Raw genomic sequence first — 24,868 nt, 5'->3', positions numbered from 1 at the left:
ACTCGTTCTACCTTGAAAACACTAACTGTGCCAATGAGTTTTCCAAGATAAGACCAACCTCAAGATGGGGGCTGGTATCGCAGAATTTCTGGGTATGCTGTCTGGTGCCCATGAAAAACCCCACGATTCATTTCTGTCATTAATCCCCAGACATCCCTCTTCTACTCACTGAGGAAAATGAACAAATTACATGGCCAGAGTCCATTTTGAACAACTTTTATTATACGTTTAGTGTTCTCTATACAAAAGAAATCAGTGTTTTTTTTACAGTGATTCAAAAAAAATTCTGAATAATTTGGCCTTTTCATTGCTCATGCAGTCGTTTATAAGTCCACATATTAGATGGTCCTCACGACCCAGAAGCCTTCCCTGCTGAAGGTCGAGCGTGACACCCTCAGATATGCATCTGTCACTGACAACGTTGGTTAATGCAAAACAACTCGCAAAAAGGAAAGAACACGATGTGAGAGGGGTTAAAACAAGGTGTGCCACGGTGAGTTAAATATTTAACCAATGGAAGAAAAGATCAGACCAATTTGTGGGTGTGTGGGTAGGTGGGTGTGTGGGTAGGTGGGAAGGGATGGAGACATTCGGAAAAGATTTCCCCACTGAAAGGAACAAACTGGAAAATGTGTGTGTTGAAGGGAGGTGAAGGGCAAGAGGTCGTCCAGGGCCCAGCATGGGTGAGGGTGGGACCAGGACAGAAGGTGGCCATGCCACAGACAACTGATGCTCAGTGCAGGAGGATGTGAGGTTGGCAAAGAGCTGGGAGCTGGGCAGGGGGACAACACTGACTGAGGACGTCGAATTTGGGAATCAGAAAGGAGAGCAGGACAGGGTCACCTGATCTGCATCCTTTTTGAAAAAGAAACAGAGAAGTGCACAAAATTCTGGATTTCTTCTCCCAGATTTTTGTATTTATTGCTTCACTGAAGTCTTTACACGTGCTGACCTCCAGCCCAGCGAATCCCGGGGTGGGGGAGCTTCCATGGGCCCTGCTGCCCCTCGGCACCCTGCGGCCGTCGCTCTTCCGAGGGACACAGTATGCTGGGGGCGCGATGCATTACGAAGCGAGAGACACCACCCTAGGGGATACTCTAGGCTTCATGGTGACAAACACCAATCAGCTCGTCACTCTCTTCTCCTGGCTTGGGTCTCCCCTTAACAGCACGGCTGGTTCACCACAGGCTGGCACAGACTGGCTGATCTGGGACTCAGAAAAATCCGCTGATTTCATCTGTGGAGGTGTATGGGGATGTGGGAGACGTGGAAAGAGACATGGGAGACAGTGAACCAGCAGGCCAGATCTTAAGTAACACCACTGCTCCCAAGGCGGCAGCTGCAGTGAGATGAAAGAACACTGAACAAGGAGTCAGAAGGCCTGAGCTCAAGCCCTACCTCACCTTGATTTACTAGCTGTGTGACCTTGGGCAAGTCCCTTTACCTCCCTGGATTTTAGCTTACGATGAGTACTTTCAATCAGATCAGCTCTGTGATCCTTTTGCATGCTGACATCTGATCCTGTCTTAAGCTAGACAGCTTTGTACCTATTTCACTTCCATCCTTATCATTACAAAACATCCATTTAATACTAATGTACTGCTAGAGGGGCACTGGTTTTAGGTGTGGCTTGAGATACTGGGTGGTGGGGTCTGGTGCCTTCCCTGGACAGCTGTCCTCCTTTCCCTCTGTTCCTTCTCAGAACCCATTCTTAGTAGGGGAGGGAAGGAAAGGGCACTGCCCTGGCTTGGGCTGGGCAGGCTGGGGACAGCCACAAGGTTGGCTTGAACTCCCATGGGGTGGCCCCTGCCTGGTTTCAAGGAGGGGCTGCCCAGGATTTGGGCTCTGCCCGGGGCACTGAGTGTCCTCCTGACATTTCAAGCTCTTTGTTTCGTTCGTTTGACTCCTCTGGTTTTCTATTTTAATCAGGGATCTCCCTATATGCTACTCTTAAGCCACCATGTAAAGATCAACTAGGATCCACAGCGTGATTTCTTTCCAGTGGACCTAGCTGGGTGGAACGAACTACAACACGGGCTTGTGTGTGTGTGGCAGGGGCTGGTGCAGTGGTGACCGAGGTATCACGGGCGGGGAGTGTGCTCTGTGCCCTCCCGCTGAGAAGTGATTCCTGACACCTGCCCCACCAGCTGAGAGCTCAGGAAGCCTCGCCTTTTCAGCGTGTTAGTGGAGCAGCCTTGCAAAGACTGAGGCAAGAGTGTGTGAAATCCCCACGGCTCTCGTCACACGGGCTGTTTGGGATGCTCTGTGACTCGGCTCTGATACGGCAAAGAGCCCCAGGAGCCTTAAAAAGCTGCTGCCTGTGCTGTTCCTGGGGAAAATTCGCTCTCCTTCGGATCAGACTCTGTCTCTCTTGGTTTTGCCTCCAAGAATTGCCCAAGTGGGGCCCAGCGTGGGCAGCCTCCTTCCCCTGCCCTGAGTTGTGCACGGCACCCCACACAGCCCTTCACATTTCATCTCCAGCGGGCCTGGCTATGGACTCATCCTCTTCAAGACAAGGTCGTAATCTGGATTGCTCCCCCGAAAGTGCCGCCCTGCAAAGGCGCCTGCCACTAGGTCTGCCGTGAGTGTGCGGTGTGGCTGCCGGCTGTGTGCAGGGAGGCAGTCCAGCAGCTGGAAAAGCCACAGATGTCTGTGGGTCTGTTCCCACCCCTTTTCCAGGGCTAACTGCGTGCACGGAAACCATGAAAGCACTGTCTGGGCCCAGGCAGCGGTCCCCTTGCGGGGTGATTAGTACTGGCACCAGCAGCCTCTCGGACCTTGGGACTGAGACCTTGGGACCTGCCAGGAAGGGGGTAGACCAAATGCCTCTGACCCCTCAGGGCGAAGGCAACGGACGAGGGAAGTGGCTACTTTTCAGCTGAAACTCAACCATCTCCCCAAAAGCAAGGTAAGGAAAGAAGGGTCCCATTCACAACGACCCAGGCAAGGTGAGAGGCAGCTGTCCCCCGGCCCTGCAGTGGTGCTCTCCCTAGACACTGGCCTCCCCGCTCCTTTAGCTGGGCCCATGCCCCCACGTGGGGACAGGTTTTCAAAGGAGGGACTGACTAGGGGAGACAGAGGCACCAAAATACAGACAAGTTCAGCAACTTGGCCCAAGGGGCAGAGAAGAGAGGCTCAGGCAGCAGGACTGCCCCTGTCTTGACCAGTCTTCAGGACCAAGTTCCCGCTCCAAACCTCTTCCCTTTGAGCCTGGAGCCACTGGCGGCTTAAGCACTCAGTGCCAACCAACGCCAACCAATGCCACTCTGTCCCAAGACTCAGTTCCACGACTGTCAGCCCTTCCCCCATCATCAGTTGTGTGGAGGACTTTCCTGAGGCAGAGGGACGGGTGTGACATCTTACAGTCCATCCTGCCCAAAGAGCTTACTTCCGGTGCAATGAGTTTCCTAGTGCGTCCTGTGCAATATGGAACGAGGGCCTGACAGACTGACTGCTCTGCTCAGATCCAGAGTGTTTTCTGGAAAGGCCGGTCCTTTAATTCAGCTCACAGGCACACTTCCCTGACATTCCCTAGGCTACAGGAATGCCCAGCAGTACCCAGGCAGGTGGAGGAGGAAAGGCAGGGGAGGGGACCCCTGAGCTGGCTCCCTAGTCCCCTACTATTCGCCCTGTCCCCCATCATCACGAGAGAGCTTCCCCCCAGGCTTCCGGGCAGCACACCTGGCTACGGCTTGGACCAAAGGAGAGTCACTGGCTCAGGTTCAGACAACATAACTGGCTCAGCTCTGGGCTACATTTTCTCACCTGCAGACAGAGTAGGTGTGCCTATGGGCTTGACCTTCAACTGACTGATTATTAAGTGATGCAAGCATTGCTAATACCTTTGCGGCTTAAACATGTGGCAAACGATGCTTTAATAATGTCTCTGAAGGACACAGCCTTGCTCCTGCCCAGGTCGCCTGGCAAGAAGCTGGAGGAGCCAATCAGAGGCTGTGTCTGTGGCAGGTGGTCCACTCCTGGGGGTAAGCTTCACCCTCCTGAAACTGACTTTAGCTGCAGCAACAGCTGAAGGGTTACTCTTAGGCTCTAGATCTCTCTCCTTCTCTCTCTGAGGCTAGGTACCTTTGGTTTCAAAATGGAATAGGTAGGGAGCGTGAAGGCAGTGCCTTGGGTCTCAGAGAACTGCAGGTCTGCGAGTGTCTCCATCTGGGGCAACGGGCTGCGGGGCACACTTTGAGTGGCTGCTCTGGTTCTGCTGTGATGCTTGCATAGGCCGCCCCATTCTCCTAGAGACTGACGTCACTGGAGGCTTCAAGGCTTGCAGGGAGGGGCTGGGAACCTGGGAACTGCAGGGACAGGTCAGAGCTGCATAAGGCATACGAAGAGCACTCCCAGGCCAGGCTTTACAGCACTGTTGGTGGGGGGGGGGGGTCTCCTCATAGGTAAATACCCTAAGGAAAGGACACACCGGCTCAGTCTTGGGGGCAGCAGGGCCCCATCCACACGCCATAAAACACCAGTTTCAACATCATACAGGAGCTGCTATCTGCTAGAGACGAAAGGGGGAGCAGTGCTTTCCACCCCCAAGCACACCAGCACAGTCTTCACATCGCAGGGGTCCATCTCCTGGAGGGCAGCAGCACAGACCCTGACCAGGTGGGAGACACCCTCTACTCTGGATGCAGTGGGTGTGGTCCTCTCTCCCACATCCTGAGTTTCACTGATGGGGAGGCAGGAAGTCCAAACCTAGCCCTTTCCTTCTCTCTCGAGGTGGGCACAGCTCCCTAGGGACGGACGCCTGGTTTTCCTCTGCTTGAGGTACACAGTCACTGGAGCTGAAGTCCTTCCCGCTCCTGTTCCTTAAAATCCTTCAGTCATTGCAGCTTTCGTCTCAGACACTCCAGAGGCAGGGGCAGGGTAAGAGCCAGGAGCAAGAGGTAAGCCCACCTCCCAACTGCACCAGAGCAAGGCAAGAAGGCCTGCTTACCCTCTCCCTGCCAAAAATACTGTCATTTTCCAGAAAGGAGCCAAGCCCAGCTCAGCAACTGACAAGGCTGAGGTGGATGGGTTGGGGGCCAGGGGAGGCATCTGGCGAGAAAGGCATCCTTCGGAAATACGTTGGCCCAGCTGCGGTTTGAATACTATAGCTTTTCTGTATGTTCGTTTACGGATCAATCCTTTTTTTGCCTATCTCTGAAGTTTCCTGGGGTAGAATCCACCTATTCTTTCTTTTTTTCCAGGGACATTTCTTCAAAAGGAAAAGAAAATGTAGATGTTGGGTCTGGAGGAGAAGACCCACAAAGCAAAAATAAAGACAATGAGTAAGTACCATAACCAACAGAAACTGGTGAGTGTGTGTGTTGAGGTCAAGGGCAGGCAGTGTGGGTAGAGGCTGGGGGTGGCTGTGAGGCTGAGCAAGGGACCTGGGCTCCCTCCAGCTGAGCTTAGCCATGGCTCCAGCTCGCCCACCGGTGGCACCCCGGGGGGGTCATCGGGAGGGGGCTTGCGGTTGGCTGGGTGGTCACTGGTCCTCACAGCTTGGCAGACTCCCATGTGGTACCCTTGTCCCTGAAGGTGGTGGTGGCTTCGTGGTAGGTCTGCAGTGGCTCGTCTCCCCCTCTCCCCTCCTTCTACTTGCAAGGTAGTGGCTGTGCCTGGGGGGCTCTGTTAGGCCAGAGAATAGATGGCGTTGACAGGAGATGTGGCCTCTGAGCTTTCGTTGCCCTCTGTCTCTTCCTTGTCCTTTTTGACTGTGTACTGGCCGATGAAGGAGCCGTCCTCATTGAACTGTCCCTCGCCGCCCTCGCCGTAGTCCACCAGGCTGTCATCACTCTCCTGCTGCTTGATGGTACCATCCAGGGACGTCTGGCTGCCCTGCAAGGGCTTGTTGTCCTCGTCACTGGATGGAGAGAGGACAGAGAGTCAGGGCTGGCCCACCCAGCGCAGCCCAAACCCAGGCCGGGTGGAGGAAGGCCTCCAGCCTCTTGCCAGGCACGCGTACCACACAGCTCAGAGAGGACGGGACCTCAGGATGACCCAGACCAGCCCTCACTCCCCTCCCCGTCCGGCCAGTTCTGCAGAAGGGAAGCTGAGGCCTAGAGAGGACAGCATCGTCTCCCAGGCGAGGGGCAAGCTGGTGCGGAGCTGGGATGGACCCACACTCCTGGACGCTGGGTCTGGGGTCCTCTCCGGGAAGCTGGGTCGCTCTCCGGGATGGAAGCAGGCAGAGGACGCCACCCCATGGTGAGGCAGAGCCAGCTGCTTGTAGACCAGGGGGACAGGAAGGGTCAAAGAAGGGGAGTCAAGGACTTGGGAGTTCTGGTCCCATGTGTGTCACTGTGTGGTTCTGCAGCCTTGGGAAGGCCCTTCCTTCTTACTGGACCTTAGTTCCTCCATCAAGAGGGTTCAACTAGCTTTGACTCTCTGTGATCTGTGACTGGCTCTGGAAAGACTCTGCTCGTGACAAAAAGCAAGGGTCTGGGCCTTAAAGGGACAAACCTCTCCCTGCCTTTCCCCTTCTTTGTCTTGGTGGTGTTCCTCTCAGTTCTGGTTTATCCACAAACAGATGCTGTTGTTTCAGGGCTAGCAAGTGATGGAGGGAGGAGGGAGGGACATGCAAATGAGATAGGAGGGGCCAGCAACTTGAGACAAAACCAGCAAGGCTCAGAGGATCCAGCTTAGCCCCCCTCTGAGGCCCCAGGTCCTGCCCTTAAGCTCCTCTCATGCAAGGAGAGCTGGTAGTTAAAGTGGCGTCTACCCACTGGGGTGCCTGCTGTGCCCCCAGGAAGTGAGATACCCCGAGTGGGCCGGCATCTGCTCAGGCACCACAGCCCTTCCCCTGGCTCTTCTAGGCTCAGAGGCGGGGACCAGGTGCTGCTGGCTGCACTTCAGAGGAGACGAGGTCCCGGCAGGGGGCAGCCGGACCAGCAGTGGGCATCTGGGTCCCGGCAGGCAGGACCACAGCGGTGCCAGGCAGTCTGAGCAGACACCCCCCGCCCCCACTCCCCTGCCCCAGGCCACACTTAGCCCTTCCTGGGCTTGTGGCAAACCACCGGCTGAGTTGCCATTAGAGTGGGCCGTGAGTTCTCACTTCTAACCGCAGTGCTGGTCAAAGACAGCTGTGGGGGGAGGGCCGGGAGCCAGAGGACCTAGGCGTCAGGAGATGGAAGGCTATTAGCCCACTGCCCCCATGAGCTGAGTGAATGCGGCCCGTTACCCTGCTTAACTGTGTTCTCTGACGGCAGTGCTGTGGGAGAGGCAGCTGAGTGAGGGAAGTGGGTGTCTGGGGTTATGCTGTATTTGTTCAGGGGGTGGAATTCACGTTTTGAGAACCAGCAGATTCTAATGACCAGGCTCCTTACCCTACTTGCCAGTGTTTTTCACAGGCACCCTCTCCCCAGCGCCCTCCATTCCCCCTGCAAGGGAGTGACAATTGTGTCTATGTGGTTCTCGGGAATTCCAGGCCCCCAAGCTAAATGCAATCACTGAACAGGGTGGCCCAGTGGGGGTGGGAGGGGTCCTTAGTGTGTCAGGTTCTTGTGGGGAAAGAGGATCTAGGTCTGGAAAGAACAGACCTCTCCTAAGGGAAGCCTGAAAGAAACCCAATGACTGTGGCCCCCTGGTCCAGCCACCTGTTAGTCTACCTTCCAGGAGACCTTCGAGGACCAGGCGGACAGACAAGGGAGAGAGAAGCAGAGAGAGACACACCAGAGAGGTGCTCGGGCAGCGAGGTCCCAGACGAGCAGGGTGAGCCAGACCCCCAGCCTGTCCCGCCCAGAAACTTGGTTTTTCCTCTAATGTATTGATTTCTCCCCTTTCCCAGTTTCGGACTCTTGGACTCATCCAAGTGGGGGCTCTAGGATGGATGTCGCAGGCCTCCCCAGAGCCGAAGCCAAGGGGTGTGTATGTGCGTGCGCGTGTGCGTGTACGTGTGTGTGTGTGTGGTGTGGAAGCCCGTGCGTGCGTGCACGCACCAGTATATGTGTCTCCAGCCTCAGTGTCGGTGGGTCAGGGGGTTGGGGTGGTGAGGCAGGTGTTTTCGCCCAACAGCTTTGGTGTCTGGTGGAGGAGAGGTACCTGAGGAAGTGGCTTCTCATAGCGCAGGTTACCTGGCCCTGTATTTGAGGAGGTCCTCACCCTTCCTCACGCTGCATTGAGGGCCTGGGGAGAGAAGGCCCAGGGCCTTTGGAACTGATGGCCAGAGGACAGCTCCTGGCCCATGGGGAAGCTGGGCCCCACCTAGGGTGCCGAGGACAGCCTGGGGAGGGTCTCTCGTGCTTGTTCTTTGAGAGGCTCCTGGGGATGCATGAATTGGATGGATAGACAGCGTCTATAAGCCGCCAGATGGGCTCCTGTGTGGGCAGAGGCTCTGCCGCCCATTGATCTGATCCTGTTTGAGAGGCTGCAGATGGGCAGAGTGGCGGCGGCCCAAGATAGGATAAGGAGAGGTCAGAGGAGGATGGGGTGACCTGGCCCCAGAGAGTGACTTGGTGGGGGTGGGGAAGGAGGGCTCCAATCAGAAGATTTCCTCCCTTTGCACTTGGCCTGGGAACGAGACCTCCATGACTCACCCTGCACCATTCCTTCACTCAAAGCATACTTGCCAATAAAATGGACAGATTACAACTTTTGTTAAGCCAGATACAAAGGCCCGTCCAGATCTGAGAGGGAGCATGGGCATAGGACAGTGGCAGTAGCTGGACGTGGGGCTCCTGGGCTCTCCAGTTCTGCACTAGCTCACTGAGTGGAGAGCACAGGAATCTTCCAGGTCACTTCCCAGCCTGGGCCTTGGTCTTCTCATTTGGGACACAGGCACTGGACCAAATGCCTCTCCAAGGCCTATTCCAAGCTGCAGCCCAGAGAAGTCATTCTAGTTCCTGAGGAAAAGGCCTAGAACACCTCCCCACGCCCCCTTCATCCCTCACCTAGTTGAGTTTTAAAGACATTACAACTTCCCCAGGTCATCATCTTCGGAGTGAAAGTGGGGTGTAGGCAGAGGGCAAGCTGAGAGCAGAGCTCATTTCACAGCAAGGGGGGCCTGGGTGCGCTTTCAGAGCAAAAAGGTGGAAACACACATACAAAGATGCAATAAACCTGAGTCGTGCAGCTGAATGAATGAAATGCTGTTCATCGAATGAGTGTAAGTGTGTTGGGCAGTGCGCGCCATCCCCGGGGGTATGGGGGTGCTGTCACAGAGGCGGAGGTGACAGCCTGATGGGAGAGGACATCCGTGCAGTAGCGTCTCAGCCCAGCTGAGCAGCTCTGAGGGAAGGGGGCTGCCTCAGGGGGGGTGAGGAGAACCCACCTGACAAGGGGTGCTCTGTGTGAACAGGAGTCAAGGAGATCGCGCACCTGTAATCAAAGGAGCCATCCTCTTCTTTGGGGTCCTCAGGGCCAAGGGGAACATCCTTCTTTTCTCGCACTTGGTCAGTAAGGGAAGCAAAGACACAGACGTCATGATTGAGCGTGCTCGAGCTCTGCGGGGCCCCAAAGTACAGCCAAAGAAGCCGCCTCTGGGTTCCGTGACTCTCCCTCTTAACAAGGCCCCATCCATGCCCCCCTTGTTCTTGCCTCCCACGGTTGCTCGGGTGCCAAGTGAATTCTGCTTCCTCCTCCCCGTCACTGGGGCTTTTCTTACATCCCCACTGACAACTGAAATCTCCCCCGACCCGGCTCCCCACCACCGCTCCATGAGGTCTTCTCCAAACACCAAATGGATGCGATCCTTGGCACATTTCTTTTTTTCTTTTTTCTTTTGGCTGCGGCACTCGGCATACTAGATCTTAGTTCCCTGACCAGGGATCGAACCCATGCCCCCTGCAGTGGAAGCGCTGAGTCCTAACCACTGGACCGCCAGGGAATTCCTTGGCACCTTTCTTAATCTGGTTCCATGTTATAATTATGTGTGCACATTTATTTTGCCTGTAACAGAATGCCAGTTCTTTTCTCGAGGGTGGGGACTGTGTCTCTTCAAAGCTCCTAAGAGAGTGCCCTGGGCAGACAGGACACGCCACACACACCTCTGGAATGGAAGGTGCTTTCTTAACTGTGACCTCACTTGTTTGTGCGACTCCCTCTTCCCACACCTCCTCTGTGATGTATCAGCGTCCCTCCCAGGCCCTGTCTTGTGCTGTGATCCTCCTCCTATGCCAGCGGCACTGTCCTTGAGGGAGGGGTCACCTCTCCTTCTAGTATCCTTAGCACCCAGCACAGAGCCTGGCACACAGCAGACACTGAGGTGAGTGACTTCGTTTCTTCCTGAGGTACGAGGCAGGATAATCACCCCTATTTTAGGGGAGGGAAGCTGAGGCCTTGAAGATGTCACGTAACTAATTAGCAACTAAAGTTTAAGGTGGAGACTGGAGCCCTGGCCTCAAGGCTCCTGGTTCACTCATCTTCCTAATGGATGGGGGGCTTCCCTTGGAGCTGGAGGAAAGGAGATTAGCTGTAAGAAGAACTTTCTGGAACGGGCAGAGGAAGGCTGAGTTTATCTGATCAGTTCTCAGGTGCATCAGTTCCACCTGGAACAGAGGGTAAGCTCAGAAAGGCTGCCCTTCTCCTAACGCTGCCTTTCTGTCTTACAGAAGAAAACCAGCCCCAACACAGCACAACAAAGTGAAAGAAAACAACATTCACCAATAAAGGAGTATAATTTCCTGCCCTCCCTGACTTGAAGGAGAGGCATAACTCTTTAGAATCCTAGGGTCTGAGGGCACACGGGCCAGGGGAAGAAAATAAAACAGAATCTCCTCTCTCTTTGAGTTGAGTTTTAGGGGATCGTGGAGGAGGATGTGTTCACAGAGATGCGCAGAAGCCGGCACTTGGGGAGCACGGGGTGTGTCTGGCGATGGCTTTGGGGGCAGGGAGCAATTTCATTGTGCAATCCAGCTGGATTTTCACTCTCAGGGTCATCCATTATCCTGTCTCCTGTCACCCTACCCACTCCATCATAGACAGATGGCTTTCTCATCCCTGTTTGAAAAACAGTCAATATTTCCAGAAACAAAAAAGCCAGAGGTCCTTGTCCTTGACCTTGGTTTGTCTGGGCTGGAGGATCTTCAGGCCACAGAAGAGAAATACTGCTCTGGGACTCAAGAAAAGCTCAAAGCCCTTTAAGGACTGGGGGTCCCTCTCAGTGCAACCCACCCCTCAGCCTCTGCCAGCTCCTCATGTAGGAGCATCTGACCCTCTATTGGTATATCTGATTTCAACCCAGCCACGCTGAGAGCCCAGCTCTGCGGCCTCTCTCATGCATGTGCTTCTTCCATCCAGACCTCTCTTCACTCCGGCCTCTCTCTTACAGTTCCAGAAAATGCATCTCTCCTTCCCACTTCACTGGAACATAGGATCCTAATGAGATTCAGGCTGAAAAAAGCCAATTACTGAGCAGATGGGTGGTGAGTCAAGGGGAGGGAAGGTCATTCTTAATGGGAGCCAGGGTTCTTTCCATCTCCTCTCTGGCTGCCTCGACTGTTCCATCCCCCCACCTCAGGCGAACTTAATTAACTCAAGTGCTTTCTGGCAACTCTGAGATGCACGGAACAGGCAAGAGGACTGTATGTCCAAGCTTGGCAAGGACTGTGCTCACTGAGAGGGCGGAGCCTCCTGGAGCTGGCAGGGGACCTGGTGACTCACAGGAAAGCCCGCTGGCCCTGTCCCCCAAGCCCACTCCTCTGACACCTCTTACCTGGGTACTTGCCGCCTCGACTCCTCTTGATGAAACAGACGATGAGCAGGGTCAGCACCAGGAGGGCGACGGCACACATGAGCCCAATGAACCAGCCCTGGGTGGCGATGTCCGCCTGGTTGTTGGTGTAGGCTGGCGGGGGAGGGCCAGAAGCAAACACGTGGTGAATGATTCACGTGGGAGAAGGTGAGGAGGGGAGGGAAGAACTTCAGTTATTTCATGTCCAGGTTGCTCCTGCAGCCTAACGGTACCACCCAGCAGCTCTCTGGCCCAAACTACCCTACCCTGCTACAGGGACAAAGAGAAAATAATGTAAAAGTCAAGGTCAAAAGGTCAGAAAAGAAGCACAGGACAGGGGTACAGGAAGCAGAATAAGCAGCAGGAGGCTGAACAGGCCCTTTAGGATGGGAAGTTTCCTAAGCATGAGGCGTGGCATTCTTGCAAAGCCGATGGCTGGGCACAGCCTGGCGGGGAATGAGGGAAGGCCAGGGGTTGACTATGATTTCCCACGAATGAGCCACAGGGGTGAGCCTGCACGCTACCCGTCAGGGAACAAGGTCACATGGCAAAACCCCTGGAAGAACGAACGCCTTCGCAGGCCTGCACAGGCACAGAGCGGCGGCCTGTCCCACCCGTACGGCCCTGAAGCCAGTCGGGCTTCCCGGCAGTGGGTCGCAGGTGGGGTGCCGTTCCAGGATGCCCCGTGCTTCCTTGTGTCTCCCCAGCTGCACTGTGGGCTCCCTGACAGCAAAGACAGCCCCTGTGTGGGGAGCCCAGACGGGCCGGTGGCGAGGTTAGGGCCAGGGCTGTGCATTCAGCACACCCCATGCTGCCTCTCCCAGACCACTTCCGTACGTGGAGACCCCTGTGACAGCGGGCCCCTCGCTGTCCCTGCCTGGACATGTGGAGACCTGTCTCAAAGTGGGCAGACACCCTCATGACGCGAGGGGCGGATGGGCGGGCCTGGAGACCAGAAGCAGATCTGACGGTGTCCTGGAGGACCAATGGCTAAGGTTAGAGATCAGAAGGGGTGGGGTGGGTAGGAATCACTTGCCCTCTTCCTTTCTATGGACTGGAGAACAAAAGAAGCAGCCTTCCACGGAAACCACGACGTGGAGGACAGGAAGGATCACAGGGGCAGAACAGACCCTGGGTAACCCTGGGGCCAGCAGAGCGAGCGGAGTGGCCTCTGGGACAGCCAGACAACATCGGGAGTGCTGAGAGCCACGCAGCCAGAACCGAAGCTCAGGGCCTCCTCGGGGGAGAAGCACAGGCACAGAGGATGGACCCTGGGCCCGTGCCGTACTCTAGGGTCTGCATCACACACCATTTTGTGGGGCACGTATCTGGGTGCAGTCTACCCTTTGCTCTTCTTGGGCAGAGAAACTGTCTTTACAGTGTTCTCAGCATCTAGCCAAGGGTACTGCACCAAGATGGGTCTCAATAAACAATGAAGACTGATGAACAAGACCTTCCACGCTCTCTGTGCTCTGGCTGCCCAGGCAGCCCGGGATGGAAAGCAGCTGAGTCCCATGGGAACATGGCTGTGACTACCCTGATCCAGGTACGCTGTGGGGCAAATCCCATCCCTGCTTCCGCTCCCGCTCCCGAAGGCCATTTCCTGCACAGGGTCAGAGAGGTCTTCCTAAACCCCATGCAGGATCAGATCACTTCCTCGCTTCAACCTCCAATGCTTCTCATTACTGTTAGGAAAAACCGTCCATTCCTTATCCTGATCTGCTGGGCTCCATCAGTCCCATCTCCCACCACCCTGGACACTCCAGCCACACTGGCCACTCCCACTCCTGCCCCAGGGCCTTTGCATCTGCTGCTCTTTTTTTCAGATGGCTGCCTCAGCAAATGTCATCTCTTTGGAAAGGCCTTCCTGGAACTTCCCAGCTAAGGCAAAAGCCCTCTCCCCCACCCAGCCACTCTCTATCCGAGGGCTCGAATTTGTCCTCTTCATAGCACTTATAACCATTTGCTATCTTACTAACAGTTTACACCCATAAGCACTTCCTATGGGCTGGCACGACTCCAAGTGCTTTCCCATGATTATCTAATTTAATCCTCACAACAACCCCATAAGGTGGATTTTTACTATTACCCCTATTTCACAGGTGGGGAAACTGAGGCACTGAGGTTAGTGATTTGCTTAGGGGCCCAGAGCTGGTAAGTGGTAGAGCTGAGCTGTGACCCCTGGCCGTCACAGCTCGAGTCTGTGCTCTTCACTACTCCGCTCTCATCTCTCCACCCAGAAGTAAGCTCCTTGAAGGAGGGACTGTCAGGGTTACTGTCATCCCCCCAGTGCTGGGACACAGCCTGGAAAATAGAGGCACTTGATCTGCTTCCTGACTTCCTTCCCTTCGCTCAGTCCACTCATCCTCTTGGCCTGATGGGGTCTCTGCTTCCCTCAAACTCCACGCTGCCCTCCCTTCTGCATCACCCATTCCAGCACGCGACTCAGTCGCCCGCTGTGGGTCCCCTTGGCAGTTATGGCATCTTTTTGTGCTTGCTTTGAGCTTTGCTGGAGGAAGATGAAGACCCAGGCCCCTCACAGATTCACTAAGTCATACTTCAACTGGACCTTCTCTGCAGCCTGGCCACCCTTCCACTCCTTTCTCACTGCCCCTCCCAACTGCTCCCCCTCCCCTTCTCGCTGCCCCCACGTGACCCTCTCTTTGAGTCAGTGTCTCGGTGTCGAGCTCACCTGCCCCACTCTGGAGACCACTGAAACCTCACAGCCTCCACGACTGTCCCTTCCTTCTGTGTCCAATGCCTCACCTCCTTGGTGGCTCAATCCTGTAAGGATCTCTGAAAACTCTAGCATTTTCAATTTCTTCCTCTGTGCTATCTCCTCCCTTCTGCTGTTAAGCACGTTGAAGCTCCTTGTATCTTAAAACAAAAAACCCTGGAGGAACCTGGCAGACTTTTTGGCTCTAGTGCATGCACTGTCCTCTTATAGGTAAACTCTTTGATCTTCCATCATCTCCAGTTCCTGCCAACTCCTTTCTCTGCCCCCAAGACGCTAACCTCGAGCCCCTCTGTACTCAGCGCTCATCCACCACCACTGAGGGCATCTTTCCCAGACTTACCTCGACACCCTTGACTCTTACTCTCATCTGCCCTCCAGTCCTGCCCTTCCAACTGGTGATCCTTTTTTCATCTCTCATTGTCCTTCCAGCCTGTCCTACACTGTAAGCCCAGGGCTTGCTCCTGACATCTCCTTGGATGGTCCCTCTGCCCCCTTCCTGCCCCCATGCTTCTGCCAGTGGCTTCACAACTCATCTCTAAGGGCTATCATTTTACTCCTTCCAAAATGTCTCTTATATTCACGTCACTGCACCATTCTAAAGGAGTCCCCTCACCCCAGTGTCCATCAGATCCCAAGGATACAATGACACATCATGTTATCATGTTCCCAGAACACTTCCATCATGCCAGGTGCTCTGGTCTTCCCCTCCCTGCATCCTTCCCATCCTGCCCCAGACAGCCTGGATTGCCACCCTTCTTGCCCTCCACCTTTCCACATTGTACCCCCTCCTTCCTGAATCTCCCATTCCTCCAGCTCACACCAATCTCTGAACCCCCACTTCACCCCTATTTACTCTGCACAATGTAACATTTAATTGCTCTGTTTCCTGCGTTCTGATGTCCAATGATACTATTAAGGCTTGAGAAAAGGGGATTCCTTGGGCCCCCTCGTACTTAGCATGATGTTGGTCACCTAACAAGCAGTCATTGACTACTTATTGATTAATGACCAATTTAATCCTAATATGCTATGGTTAACCTGGGGTGTCTCTTGCATTTTTTCCTGATAACAGCTGGAGGGTCACATGGATATTGGCTTGACCACGTGCTACCTGGGCACTGGGATGAAGGAGCCACTTCAACTTGTGTTTGGATGGTGGTCACCACCTTTTGCAGAGAAGTTGGTCTGAATGTCTGCAGTGACCTGTTTGCTCCACCATCTTGCCGATAGCCGTCTCCCACGAGACTCCTTTCTCTTGGGAGAGAAAGTCACAATACCAGGGAAAGTGGCCATATGGGCAATTTAGAAATTAAATGTAGCTTTCCATTCCTGACAGCACCACGTAAAGTTCAAATGTTACCTTCAGTCCTCACTGAAAAGATCAAAGAAATTTCTGTGAAGTTTGGACACAGAAGGCTGTTCAAAACCAAGTAGATTTTGTAACTATGCTTGGTGATAGATGTCAACTAAACCTATAGTGATAATCATTTTGCAGTATATACATAGATCAAATCATTATGTTGTACGCCTAAAACTAATCAGTGTCAATGATACACAAAAACAAACAAAGAGACCAAAAACCCAGTGGGATCTGGTGTAAGGTGGGCTCAACCAGACCCCATCAAAATGACTCAGTTTCTCAAGAACCAAAAGAAATTTAGGACGTGATCTCACTCACAATGTGACCCCACACACAGACTCTGAGAGGAATAAGGCGTTTTTGCAAGGCAGTTACATTTGTCTGCTAACACCACTCTTAATCGATCCGTTCAACATGTTTCCAGATTCCTAACGGACACAGTAATAGCAACATCCCAAGACCAGGGTATGTTTACACTCACCACCTTTGCTGTAGCTAACGGAAGCCAGAACAGCAGCCGTTCACTGGGGACACACAGGTCCTAATAACTCTTACTCTGGCCTAGAGGCCATATTTTGTGTGCCTTCCACACCGCACCCTACAATCCTGCTCAGAAACGGGCAATTCACCTGCAAGGCAGACAGTTCCCATAACTCCGAACTCTAATCAGGAGGAAATTGGTTTGGCCATTGGAGAGAGGCCAGTCACTCAAAGTCAGCAAAAAAATTATATTTCAGAAATAGGGCAGATGAACAAGTATGACAGGGATGGGCTTTTTTGTTTGTTTGTTTGTTTTGCAGTACACGGACCTCTCACTGTTGTGGCCTCTCCCGCTGCGGAGCACAGGCTCCGGACATGCAGGCTCAGTGGCCATGGCTCACGGGCCCAGCCGCTACGTGGCATGTGGGATCTTCCCGGACTGGGGCACGAACCCGTGTCCCCTGCATCGGCAGGCCAACTCTCAACCACTGCGCCACCAGGGAAGCCCCTGGGCTTCTTCAAATGCAGTTTAGCTTGGCTGCTCTCACTTAAGCATCATTTTACACCTTTCCATCTTCACCTCGCTCCATCCTGGGTTTCTCCCAAACACAGCAGAAAGAGGCCAAATACAAGTAGGTCCCCTAACATCCCTCCTCCCGGAGTCCCTGAGGTCTAAGGCAGTTTGCTGTCTGTCTCGCTGGCCCCCGTCAGCCCCCCCATCCCACCTGCCCCAGGATGTAAGAGCTGGCAGGCCTCCTGGAGTCCAGGGTTATGTGTTTGTGGTCCCTCGGGTCTCTTTGGCTTCAAAAGCTTCAAGAATTGGTGATTAACTTCCCATGTGAGATCTTTCTGGTGAGAGTCAGGGAGCTTGTTAGCATTCCTTGTGGTTTTCTTCCATTTCCTTCCTGAACCACTGTAGCATGTTTGAGTCTATAGACTACAGTGATGGCCTGTGGTTGCCTAAATGACTAGTGGTTGGGCCCAGAGATGATCACTTACGTTGATGAGACACAGAGACCTGGGACATTGTGTGAACTTGACTCTGGAGTCCTGCCACTCCTTTGTGTGTTTTCAAAGGATCTGAACACACACTCACAGACACACATGAACTTCAGAAAGTGGAAATATTTTCCTTCTCTATGTAGTTTGCACATAGTCATTTCCAGCCAGCCAGGGAGGTAAGTGAGCTGTATGTACTCAGGGCGAGGGTCATACCTGCCCTCTCCAGCTTGCACTGGGAGGAACTGGGGAAACATGCAAGTGCTGAAGGCCTCAATCACTCTGAAAGCAAGTTATGGGATCAGTTTCTCCATAGCAACCACAGGAAAAGAGAGATGAACACCTGAGTCAATATTCAGAAGTGTATTACCAATCATTATTATTATTTTTCTGTAGTGCATGTTTCATATCTCAAAGCAGATTGGGACATACCCCAGGGCAGGGGCTGGTCCTTTTTGCTCTGGCTCTTTCTCCCCAACCCTCGCCCACAGTCCCAGGGCTCAGCTCTGGGAGAAGTCGAAGTCTGAAAGCAGGCTGAGCTGGCTTTTGCTGCAATCCCTAGGATGGAACGCTACCCTCAAATCTCATCTTTGCTTTCTGCCCCTGTGCTGGACTCAGGTTTGTAATGAGCAAAATCAAATGCACGCACTGGTGAGCAACAGCCTGGGACCCCGACTGGGTCAGACAGAATCCAGCCACCTGCTCTGCTTGGTCAACTGTCCAGTCCCCTGGCCTGGCTCCCAGGGTGACCTGGCTGCTCACGGACATCCTGCCTGAGTTGGCCACGTTAGCCTCAAGCAGGCAGCCGGACTCTCAGACTCCCCGAGACTTGATGGCATGGGCATGCACAGGACAGGCAGAGACACAGGGAGGAGGCCGGGACACCCAGACCAGGAGGCACCAGGCTAGCAGGGGTGGAGTGAGGCCCTCGTACACATGGGCAGTGACTCTCAAGATGCAAGCTACCAAGATCAGCCTCGTCAAGCCAGGCGCAGGGAGAGTAATACGTACTTAAGTCCACATTCAGAAGTTCATATAAATCATTGTGTTTTTTCCTTTATCCTGTGTCTAGTAACCTGCATCTGATTAGGATGTGCCTTGAGGCAGGGACTGGTGCTTCCCGCTCTCAGTCTCTTTCTCCACACTCATCCTTACCCCAGGGCTCAGCAAACTGGCCACTTGGCTAGCTTGCCTGGATGATTTTAAAGAGACACACAGACAGAGAAGCAAGTGTCCTCACGGTCTCCAGACTGCCAGCCACCCTGATCAACAGACAGATTTCTGAACCTTGTACCTTTTACTGAGCCCCAGTTGGTACAAGTGAAGAAGCTTCTCTATCCACAGCCCTGATAGATCCAGAGCTCTTTTAGGATTAGAAAGCTTCTTCCCCTCCCCAGAACGGCCAAAGGTCAACTACATTTAAGCCACGACAAACTTGGGGCAAAATTAAACCAAAACAACTTGTGTAACACACTTTCGAATTTTTAAACAACAGATGACAGTGGCAAGGCAGTGACATACATGCTGATCCTTGGTTTGGTTCCTGGGAGGATTTTGGGGTCAAGACCCTTGGATGGCCTATCCCCTAACCCCACGTGCGAGAAGCAAGCCCCTGTGCCTCCGGGACACACTGCCCCCAGACCCACACGAGGGGACCATGTCTGCATATACACCCAGCCCTGGTGGCTCAAGCACAGTGGAGGCCAGGTGGTCTCCCCTGCCCTCATTCTACAACACCTCCGTTCCCCCCCTGCCATCCCACTCATCCCCACAGGGTCAGAAGCATGGTTTCCTATCTACTGGCATGCACTTTTGGCTCGTTTTGTCTTCCGGGGAGCTGCAGACTGACACATAAGAAGAGCCGAGCCACGTCATGCAAGGTGAGGAAATGGGAGGATGAGTCTTCTTTCCGAGGAGAAGAGACAAGCAGGAAGCCGACAATGAGAACAACATGCCCCATGCTTGTAGGGGACGGCCAGGCCAGGCCAGATCCCCTCTCACCTGTACTGGTCATAAAGGTGATGACGGTACTGCTGATGCCCTCGTTGTCCCGGGAATAAACTCGCAACGTGTATGTCATACCGGGATAGAGGTCTGTCAGCTGTATGGGCTGGGCCTGGGCCTTAACAGGGACAGTTTTTTTCGTATGGTTGCCTGGGGAACAGAAACCTCAGTCAGCCTAAGGCTGGGCATGATGAGCTGGAGAGGCAGTGCTTAGGCTCCTGGGCACCTGTCAAAGGTAGAAGCATGGAGGGTGGGGGAAGGGGCCAGGCTGTCTTGCAGACCTGGAGGTCACCGGGCAGCTCCACCAGCTTTCTCACATGCTGACTCTCCTACACGATGGCCCTGCAGCCTAGGACACTGTTCCCTCTCCTAAAGTTTTCTGTCCTCACCCCAGTCTTAAGCACTTAGCACATCATGACCTGCTTCCTTAAGCTCTCAGGGTGTCAGCCAGCGCTCCGTTACCCTGGAGAGGGTCAGAGAGCCAGTCAGCATCCCTCACGGTAACCGGAGGTGAGACGGCCTCTGCTTCTCAGCTCTCACTCCTGGTTTCCCCTCTCATTTCTCACTGCGTGGTGAATTCACACATCAGGAGAAGCGAGTGCCTGGGTGTCGTCTGAAAAAGTGCGGACCAAACTAGGAATTCTGTATTCTGTGGATGTGGATATCTCTCCAACCGCAGAGAACTAAGAGTTGGCTTTGTTCTCCCTCAAAGAGCTTTGGGTTGATTTCCAGCACAAGCCAAATAGGCCAGCATGGTGGGTCTGAGCCCTCAGGAACAGGGGCCTTCAGTCAGAGAAGGCAGATAGCCTGACCACACTTTACAGCCTCACAAATCTCGACGCTTGCTCCCCAGTTCCAGTAAAGAATGAACAGCTCAGCTCAAGCCACCAGCTGAGACGAGTGACCCTGGACGGTGTCTCTGACCTGTGAGCAGCTAGTGTCCCTCTGTGAGCAAAGCACAGTTGAACCCCAAGTCTGGACTGGCCTAACCTGTCTAGGGGAGACAGCTGAGAATCTGGAACCTGAATTAAGGAGATCCAAGCAAAGGTGAGATCTGGCTCATCTGGGGGCCACCAGAACCGTCATCCTGGGCAGGAAATGGATGAAGGGCCCCTCACCCAGGCCGCCCCCACCGCAAGGCACCCCTGGACCTTCACTAACGGCCGCAGAAACCCCTTCCTCCTCCTCGAGTCTGCTCTTCCAACCTCGCTGCCGCCTGAGCACATGTCGACTTCATTAAGCCACAACGAAGCGGCTGGAAGGCCTCCCTGAGCCTGGGGGAGCGCATGGGATCTTTTTAATGGCATCTCCGCCACCCGCACAGAATGCTTACTGTCGATGTACTCAACCACAAAGTCAGTTCCGGGCCCGAAATTGTGCTTCCAGGTGATGTTGGCCCATTTACTGTTGGGGAGCACTGTGACGTTCCAGATGGATTGCTCATCGGGGGCTGGTAGGGGGGTTAGAAGAGGAGTTAGTGGTGAGGAGGGAGGCAGCACTGTAGACACACGCACACACACACACACGCGGGCAGCTAGGAAAGGGTAGAGTAGGAAGTGGCTGTGCACAGGGCCCGCCAGAGCTCCAAGCTGCAGCCTTGGTAGCCAGGCTAGGTATGAGCAAGTACAGTCAGGAGGACCCGTATGTGAGGGAGAGCCGGAAACTGTGTGTCCACATAGGTGGGAGTAGGAATGAAAGAGTGGGTTTGATCCAGGCCATTGGAGGCTCTAACCTGGGTTTATTCCCTTTTTAGGTCCCTTGTCGTGGATGTGAACAGTGCAGCGAAAGGGGCCAGTGAAAAGCCCCATTAGCTAGGATGCAGACGGGGCGGGAGAGGTGTGCCAGCCTCTTTCCCCTCAACTATAGACATTCTACAGGAAGGAGAGAGGGTATCTTGAAAAGCCACTTGAGAGTCATGTTGAGATTTGCAGAAAGGACAGGACCAAACAGGGGAAAGCCTTAATGGGATCCTGAAACTGGAGGTGGAGAATGGCAACCTACAAGGGTGACTCTAGTCTGAGGAGCCCCTGGGGTCATTCTTGGTCAACAAGATGCTGAATTATTGAAAAATGGCCTCAGATTCTCTAAGGGGACTGGGGGCCTAAAACCCCAGGGCCCCAAGCAGAGACAGTACGAATCCTTCCTCTCCCTTTCATGAGCTAGAGGGGACCAGAGAAGATAACTCCTTCTTGACACCCAACGTTCAGTGGTCCAGATACCAGAAGAATCCTGCTCTGTTGCCTTCTCAGCACTGTATCTTTGAGGCCCGATCTCTATGTAACACAGAAGACATTAATTATCTAGTTCCTATGAGCTGGGAGCTACTCTATCAAAGCCATCACCCTGTCTGAAACTACAGCCTGTGGACAGGAGAATGGCACTCATCTTCAAACGTAATCATTTTTCAAGCATCCCAGCGGTCTGATTACCCCATTTCCCAGCAAAGATTTAATAGCGGAATACTAGCACGAAGGCTTCTATTTCAAAGACTTTACAAGTGTGGCTCCTCTATAGTTTATTAGCATGCAAGGGGGCACTGTCACCGGCTCACCTGTCAAAAATAAATGAATAGAGTACATTGGTGATGCATTTATTCATTAGCTATTTGACATGTGACTGAGTCTGCAGGGCTGGGGAAGTGATAAAAGATCTCCTGGTCTCCACTTCAAAGAAGCACCTTCTCTACTACAACCTTGTCAGTTGTCAGTCGCCCCAGGTGAATATGATTCATTTTAGAAAGAGATTCCATTGATGGCATGAGGCATTCTCCGTGGGGAGGGCAGAAGGCAGCCTTCTTTACTGATCTGCCAAAGGTTTCCGCTGTACTGGCTGCTTTAACTCAGCCCAAATCCCAGCTCCTTAGAATCTCACGGCTCTTTCTAGTGGGAATGAATTATGATCAGTTATGATTTGGGGACTTGAGATTTTTCCTCCTCAGCCCTGGGCCCTGGAAATAGCCAAAGAATTTGCGTTTAGACAGTCTGACCACCAATACAACCCTGGCCCAAATCTGACTGTCTTAAAGGTAATGGAGATTGGGGCACTATTAGATAAGGTCAAGCAATGGGAAACCAAAATGATTTAGAGGTGGGAGCTGGAAGAAGGCACTGGCATCTAGAGAGACCAAGATGACGATCACTAAAGAACAGAAAAGCTCAAAGAAAGGCGCCGAGAAGGAAAGCTGTCAATTACTATAAAAACAAGAGGAAGAAGTGAGGGGAAGCAGGGATTGTCCTGTCAGCTCCTGGGATGTGAGACTTAAGACGTATCCCTTGAAATCTGAAAAAGACAAGTTAAGGACAAAGAAAAAGTCCCATTTCACCACCCAAAAGAGTCAACTTAGGAAACATTTTGTCCCAAGTTGTAAGACACGATAAAGATGAACTTTCATTTTGAAAATCCTGGACAACAGAGCCACTCTGCTGCGTTGAGGGAGATGAGAATGTTGAGGGCAGCCCCCGAGCTCTAAGGATAAGGTCAGAGTGTGGCCGGGCCCCCGCAGCATCTCAGGCTCAGTTAGCAGTTGGGATGTGAGAGTCCACAGGCTACTCCTCTGTGACAGCGAGGCCAATCCTTCCAGAACGAGCAAGACCCACTCCCTGTCTTCATTCTTGGTACATCTCTTCTGTGAACTCAGAGCATTAAAGTGGGGCACGGAGGCCCACCTGAATGCAAAAGAAGCCTCACTGTGGACCCAAAGAACACCCGTCAGTCACCAAGCTGCCAATGGCAGCTTCTCATAGCCTAGCAGGTTTCTCTCAGCCAACTCTTGCCTACAGAGCACGCTGTTTAAATTCTCGTTATTGCAGCTTTAAGGCAAATCAGTGTTTTCAAGGTCTGAGGAGCATAATGTCAGCTACGTACCACGTGTCTCCCCTTACGGCTCACACAACTCCATGTAATTGGATTGAAGAAGATACTCGCACATGCATTAAGCCTCTATCCTCATTCAAGTGCTGAGAGAAGAGGGGTGGGATGGGTGACAGCGAGGCCTCGGAAGGCGAAGGGACTTGCCCAGGAAACAGAGGGGGCCTACAGTTCTACGGCTGCTGGAGGAGGGTTCCGGGTGCTTCCTGCCAGCCCTGCCGGCTGCATCGTGCTTTACAGCTGGCCCGTGGCTCCACAAGCTAGAGGCCCTCCCCTCCATGGTAATAAGAGTGTTTGATGTCAGTTCTTAGAAGTACTGCTGGATTCCCGAGGGGGTCTCCTCATGCTGGAAGAACAGAGCTTCCTGGCCTGGCTGCGCGATGCAGGAACAGCACACTCTCTGGGCTCAGCAGGCCAGCCCTGGGATCGATTCTTATTTACCAAGGGCCCCTAGAAAGGCTGCGATTTTCCCTCCGTGTGTATATCTGGGGGTGTGGGGAATATGAGTGGGGAGAGCCACAGAGCACTCTGTGGCATTACAGGACTCCTTGGTAATGCCATTTCCTGCAAGCTCTGACTAGAAAAGTCTATAAGTGCGCCTTTCGGGGAGAGGTGCAAGGGAGGCGCAGGGTTCTGGGGACAGAACCTGGCATGGCTGGCCACTCCCCACTCCTCAGCCCTCTGCTGCAAGCCTGGGGCACCATGGCAGAGACAGGAAGCCTTCTCAGGCTGGTTGGCCAGTGTCAGGCCCTTTCCTTCCCCACTCTCCGCCTTCTGGAGTGCTCAGCCCTAAGCTGATCCCTCAGCATGTGGCTGGAGGCAGCCCTACAGTCTGGGGCCTGGGGGCCCTCTGTGAAAGAACAGGGATCCGAGGTTAGGACAGGGGCTCTGAGCAGTGGAGGCCACCATAGGGGCGGGTGCTCTGTGCCTCTAGGCCACCAGACAGAGAATCTAGTCTCCTGTGCTTTCAAAGCAGAAACAAAGGGAGGTGTTGACCAGCACCATCTCAGACCCGCCCCCCCCCCCCATCTGAGGAAGCCTGTGGTTGGAGGGACAGGAGCACGGATGACGGGCAGTACCGGATTCTTGAATCTCAGTCCTGGTGGTGGTGGGAGGACTCTCCGTGGTGGTGGCGGCGGCAGTGGTTGTAGTAGTTGTGGCGACGGTGGTGGTGGCGACGGTGGAGGGTGCGACAGTTGGGATGGTGGGGACTGTTGTGGCTTCGGTGGTGGCAGCAGTGGCATCAGTACTGCCCACCGTGCCCGTCACACCCACCGTGGTCGGGGGCGACGTGGGAGGAGCTAAGGGGGAAATGTAAAACAGCCAAGTCTGGTCGGTGTGGCCGTCCCCAGCCTGGACACACGGCCCCACGTGCAAGGCAGGCAGCCCGCAGAAGAGACGGAGCTTAGGGACCAGAAGCCTCCCCGAGCAGGATGGACTGGGTGAGACGGGTCGCCGTGAAAGAGAACAGGACCATGGCAAGGAAAGAGAATGAAGCCTGTGTGTTTCATTTTCTTCTCATGGTCTGTGTGGCTCAGAGCGCCAGCATGCACACAGCCAAGGGCGTGATGAAGACGGGACACACACCAGATCACTCAGACCCCAGGGATGACATGGAGTCCCAGGTCAAGCAGCACCCAGCACAGGCCAAGCAGCACCACTTGGGTCCAGGCCTGGAGCCCCGGCCTCGGAGGTGGGCAGGCTGCGGGGCCCTGCCCTGCAGGAGCGCCGGGAAGCCTGCCATTCCCACCCATTC

General features: G+C 53.9%; 1 protein-coding gene across 19 annotated transcripts in view; it reads right to left on the bottom strand.

Annotated features, from left to right (window-relative positions):
• Positions 1-200: 200 nt before the first annotated feature.
• NFASC (neurofascin) overlaps positions 201-24,868 on the bottom strand; it is a 189,229-nt gene continuing 164,561 nt past the window's right edge. For 8 of the 19 annotated variants that reach the window (XM_060293361.1, XM_060293385.1, XM_060293350.1 and 5 more), the window contains 6 exons: positions 24,192-24,413; positions 20,579-20,695; positions 19,243-19,395; positions 11,648-11,779; positions 9,313-9,382; positions 201-5,860 (listed from right to left, as the gene is read on the bottom strand). In XM_060293361.1, coding sequence (XP_060149344.1) covers positions 5,629-5,860; positions 9,313-9,382; positions 11,648-11,779; positions 19,243-19,395; positions 20,579-20,695; positions 24,192-24,413 — 926 coding nt within the window. In that variant the 3' untranslated portion in view covers positions 201-5,628. The remainder of the gene's footprint in view (positions 5,861-9,312; positions 9,383-11,647; positions 11,780-19,242; positions 19,396-20,578; positions 20,696-24,191; positions 24,414-24,868) is intronic. The other 11 variants (XM_060293465.1, XM_060293469.1, XM_060293474.1 and 8 more) reach the window with 4 other exon arrangements.

This window comes from Globicephala melas, chromosome 1 (assembly GCF_963455315.2).
Source record: "Globicephala melas chromosome 1, mGloMel1.2, whole genome shotgun sequence".
Classification (NCBI taxonomy): Eukaryota; Metazoa; Chordata; class Mammalia; order Artiodactyla; family Delphinidae; genus Globicephala; species Globicephala melas.
This window is presented reverse-complemented; position numbering and strand designations above follow the sequence as displayed.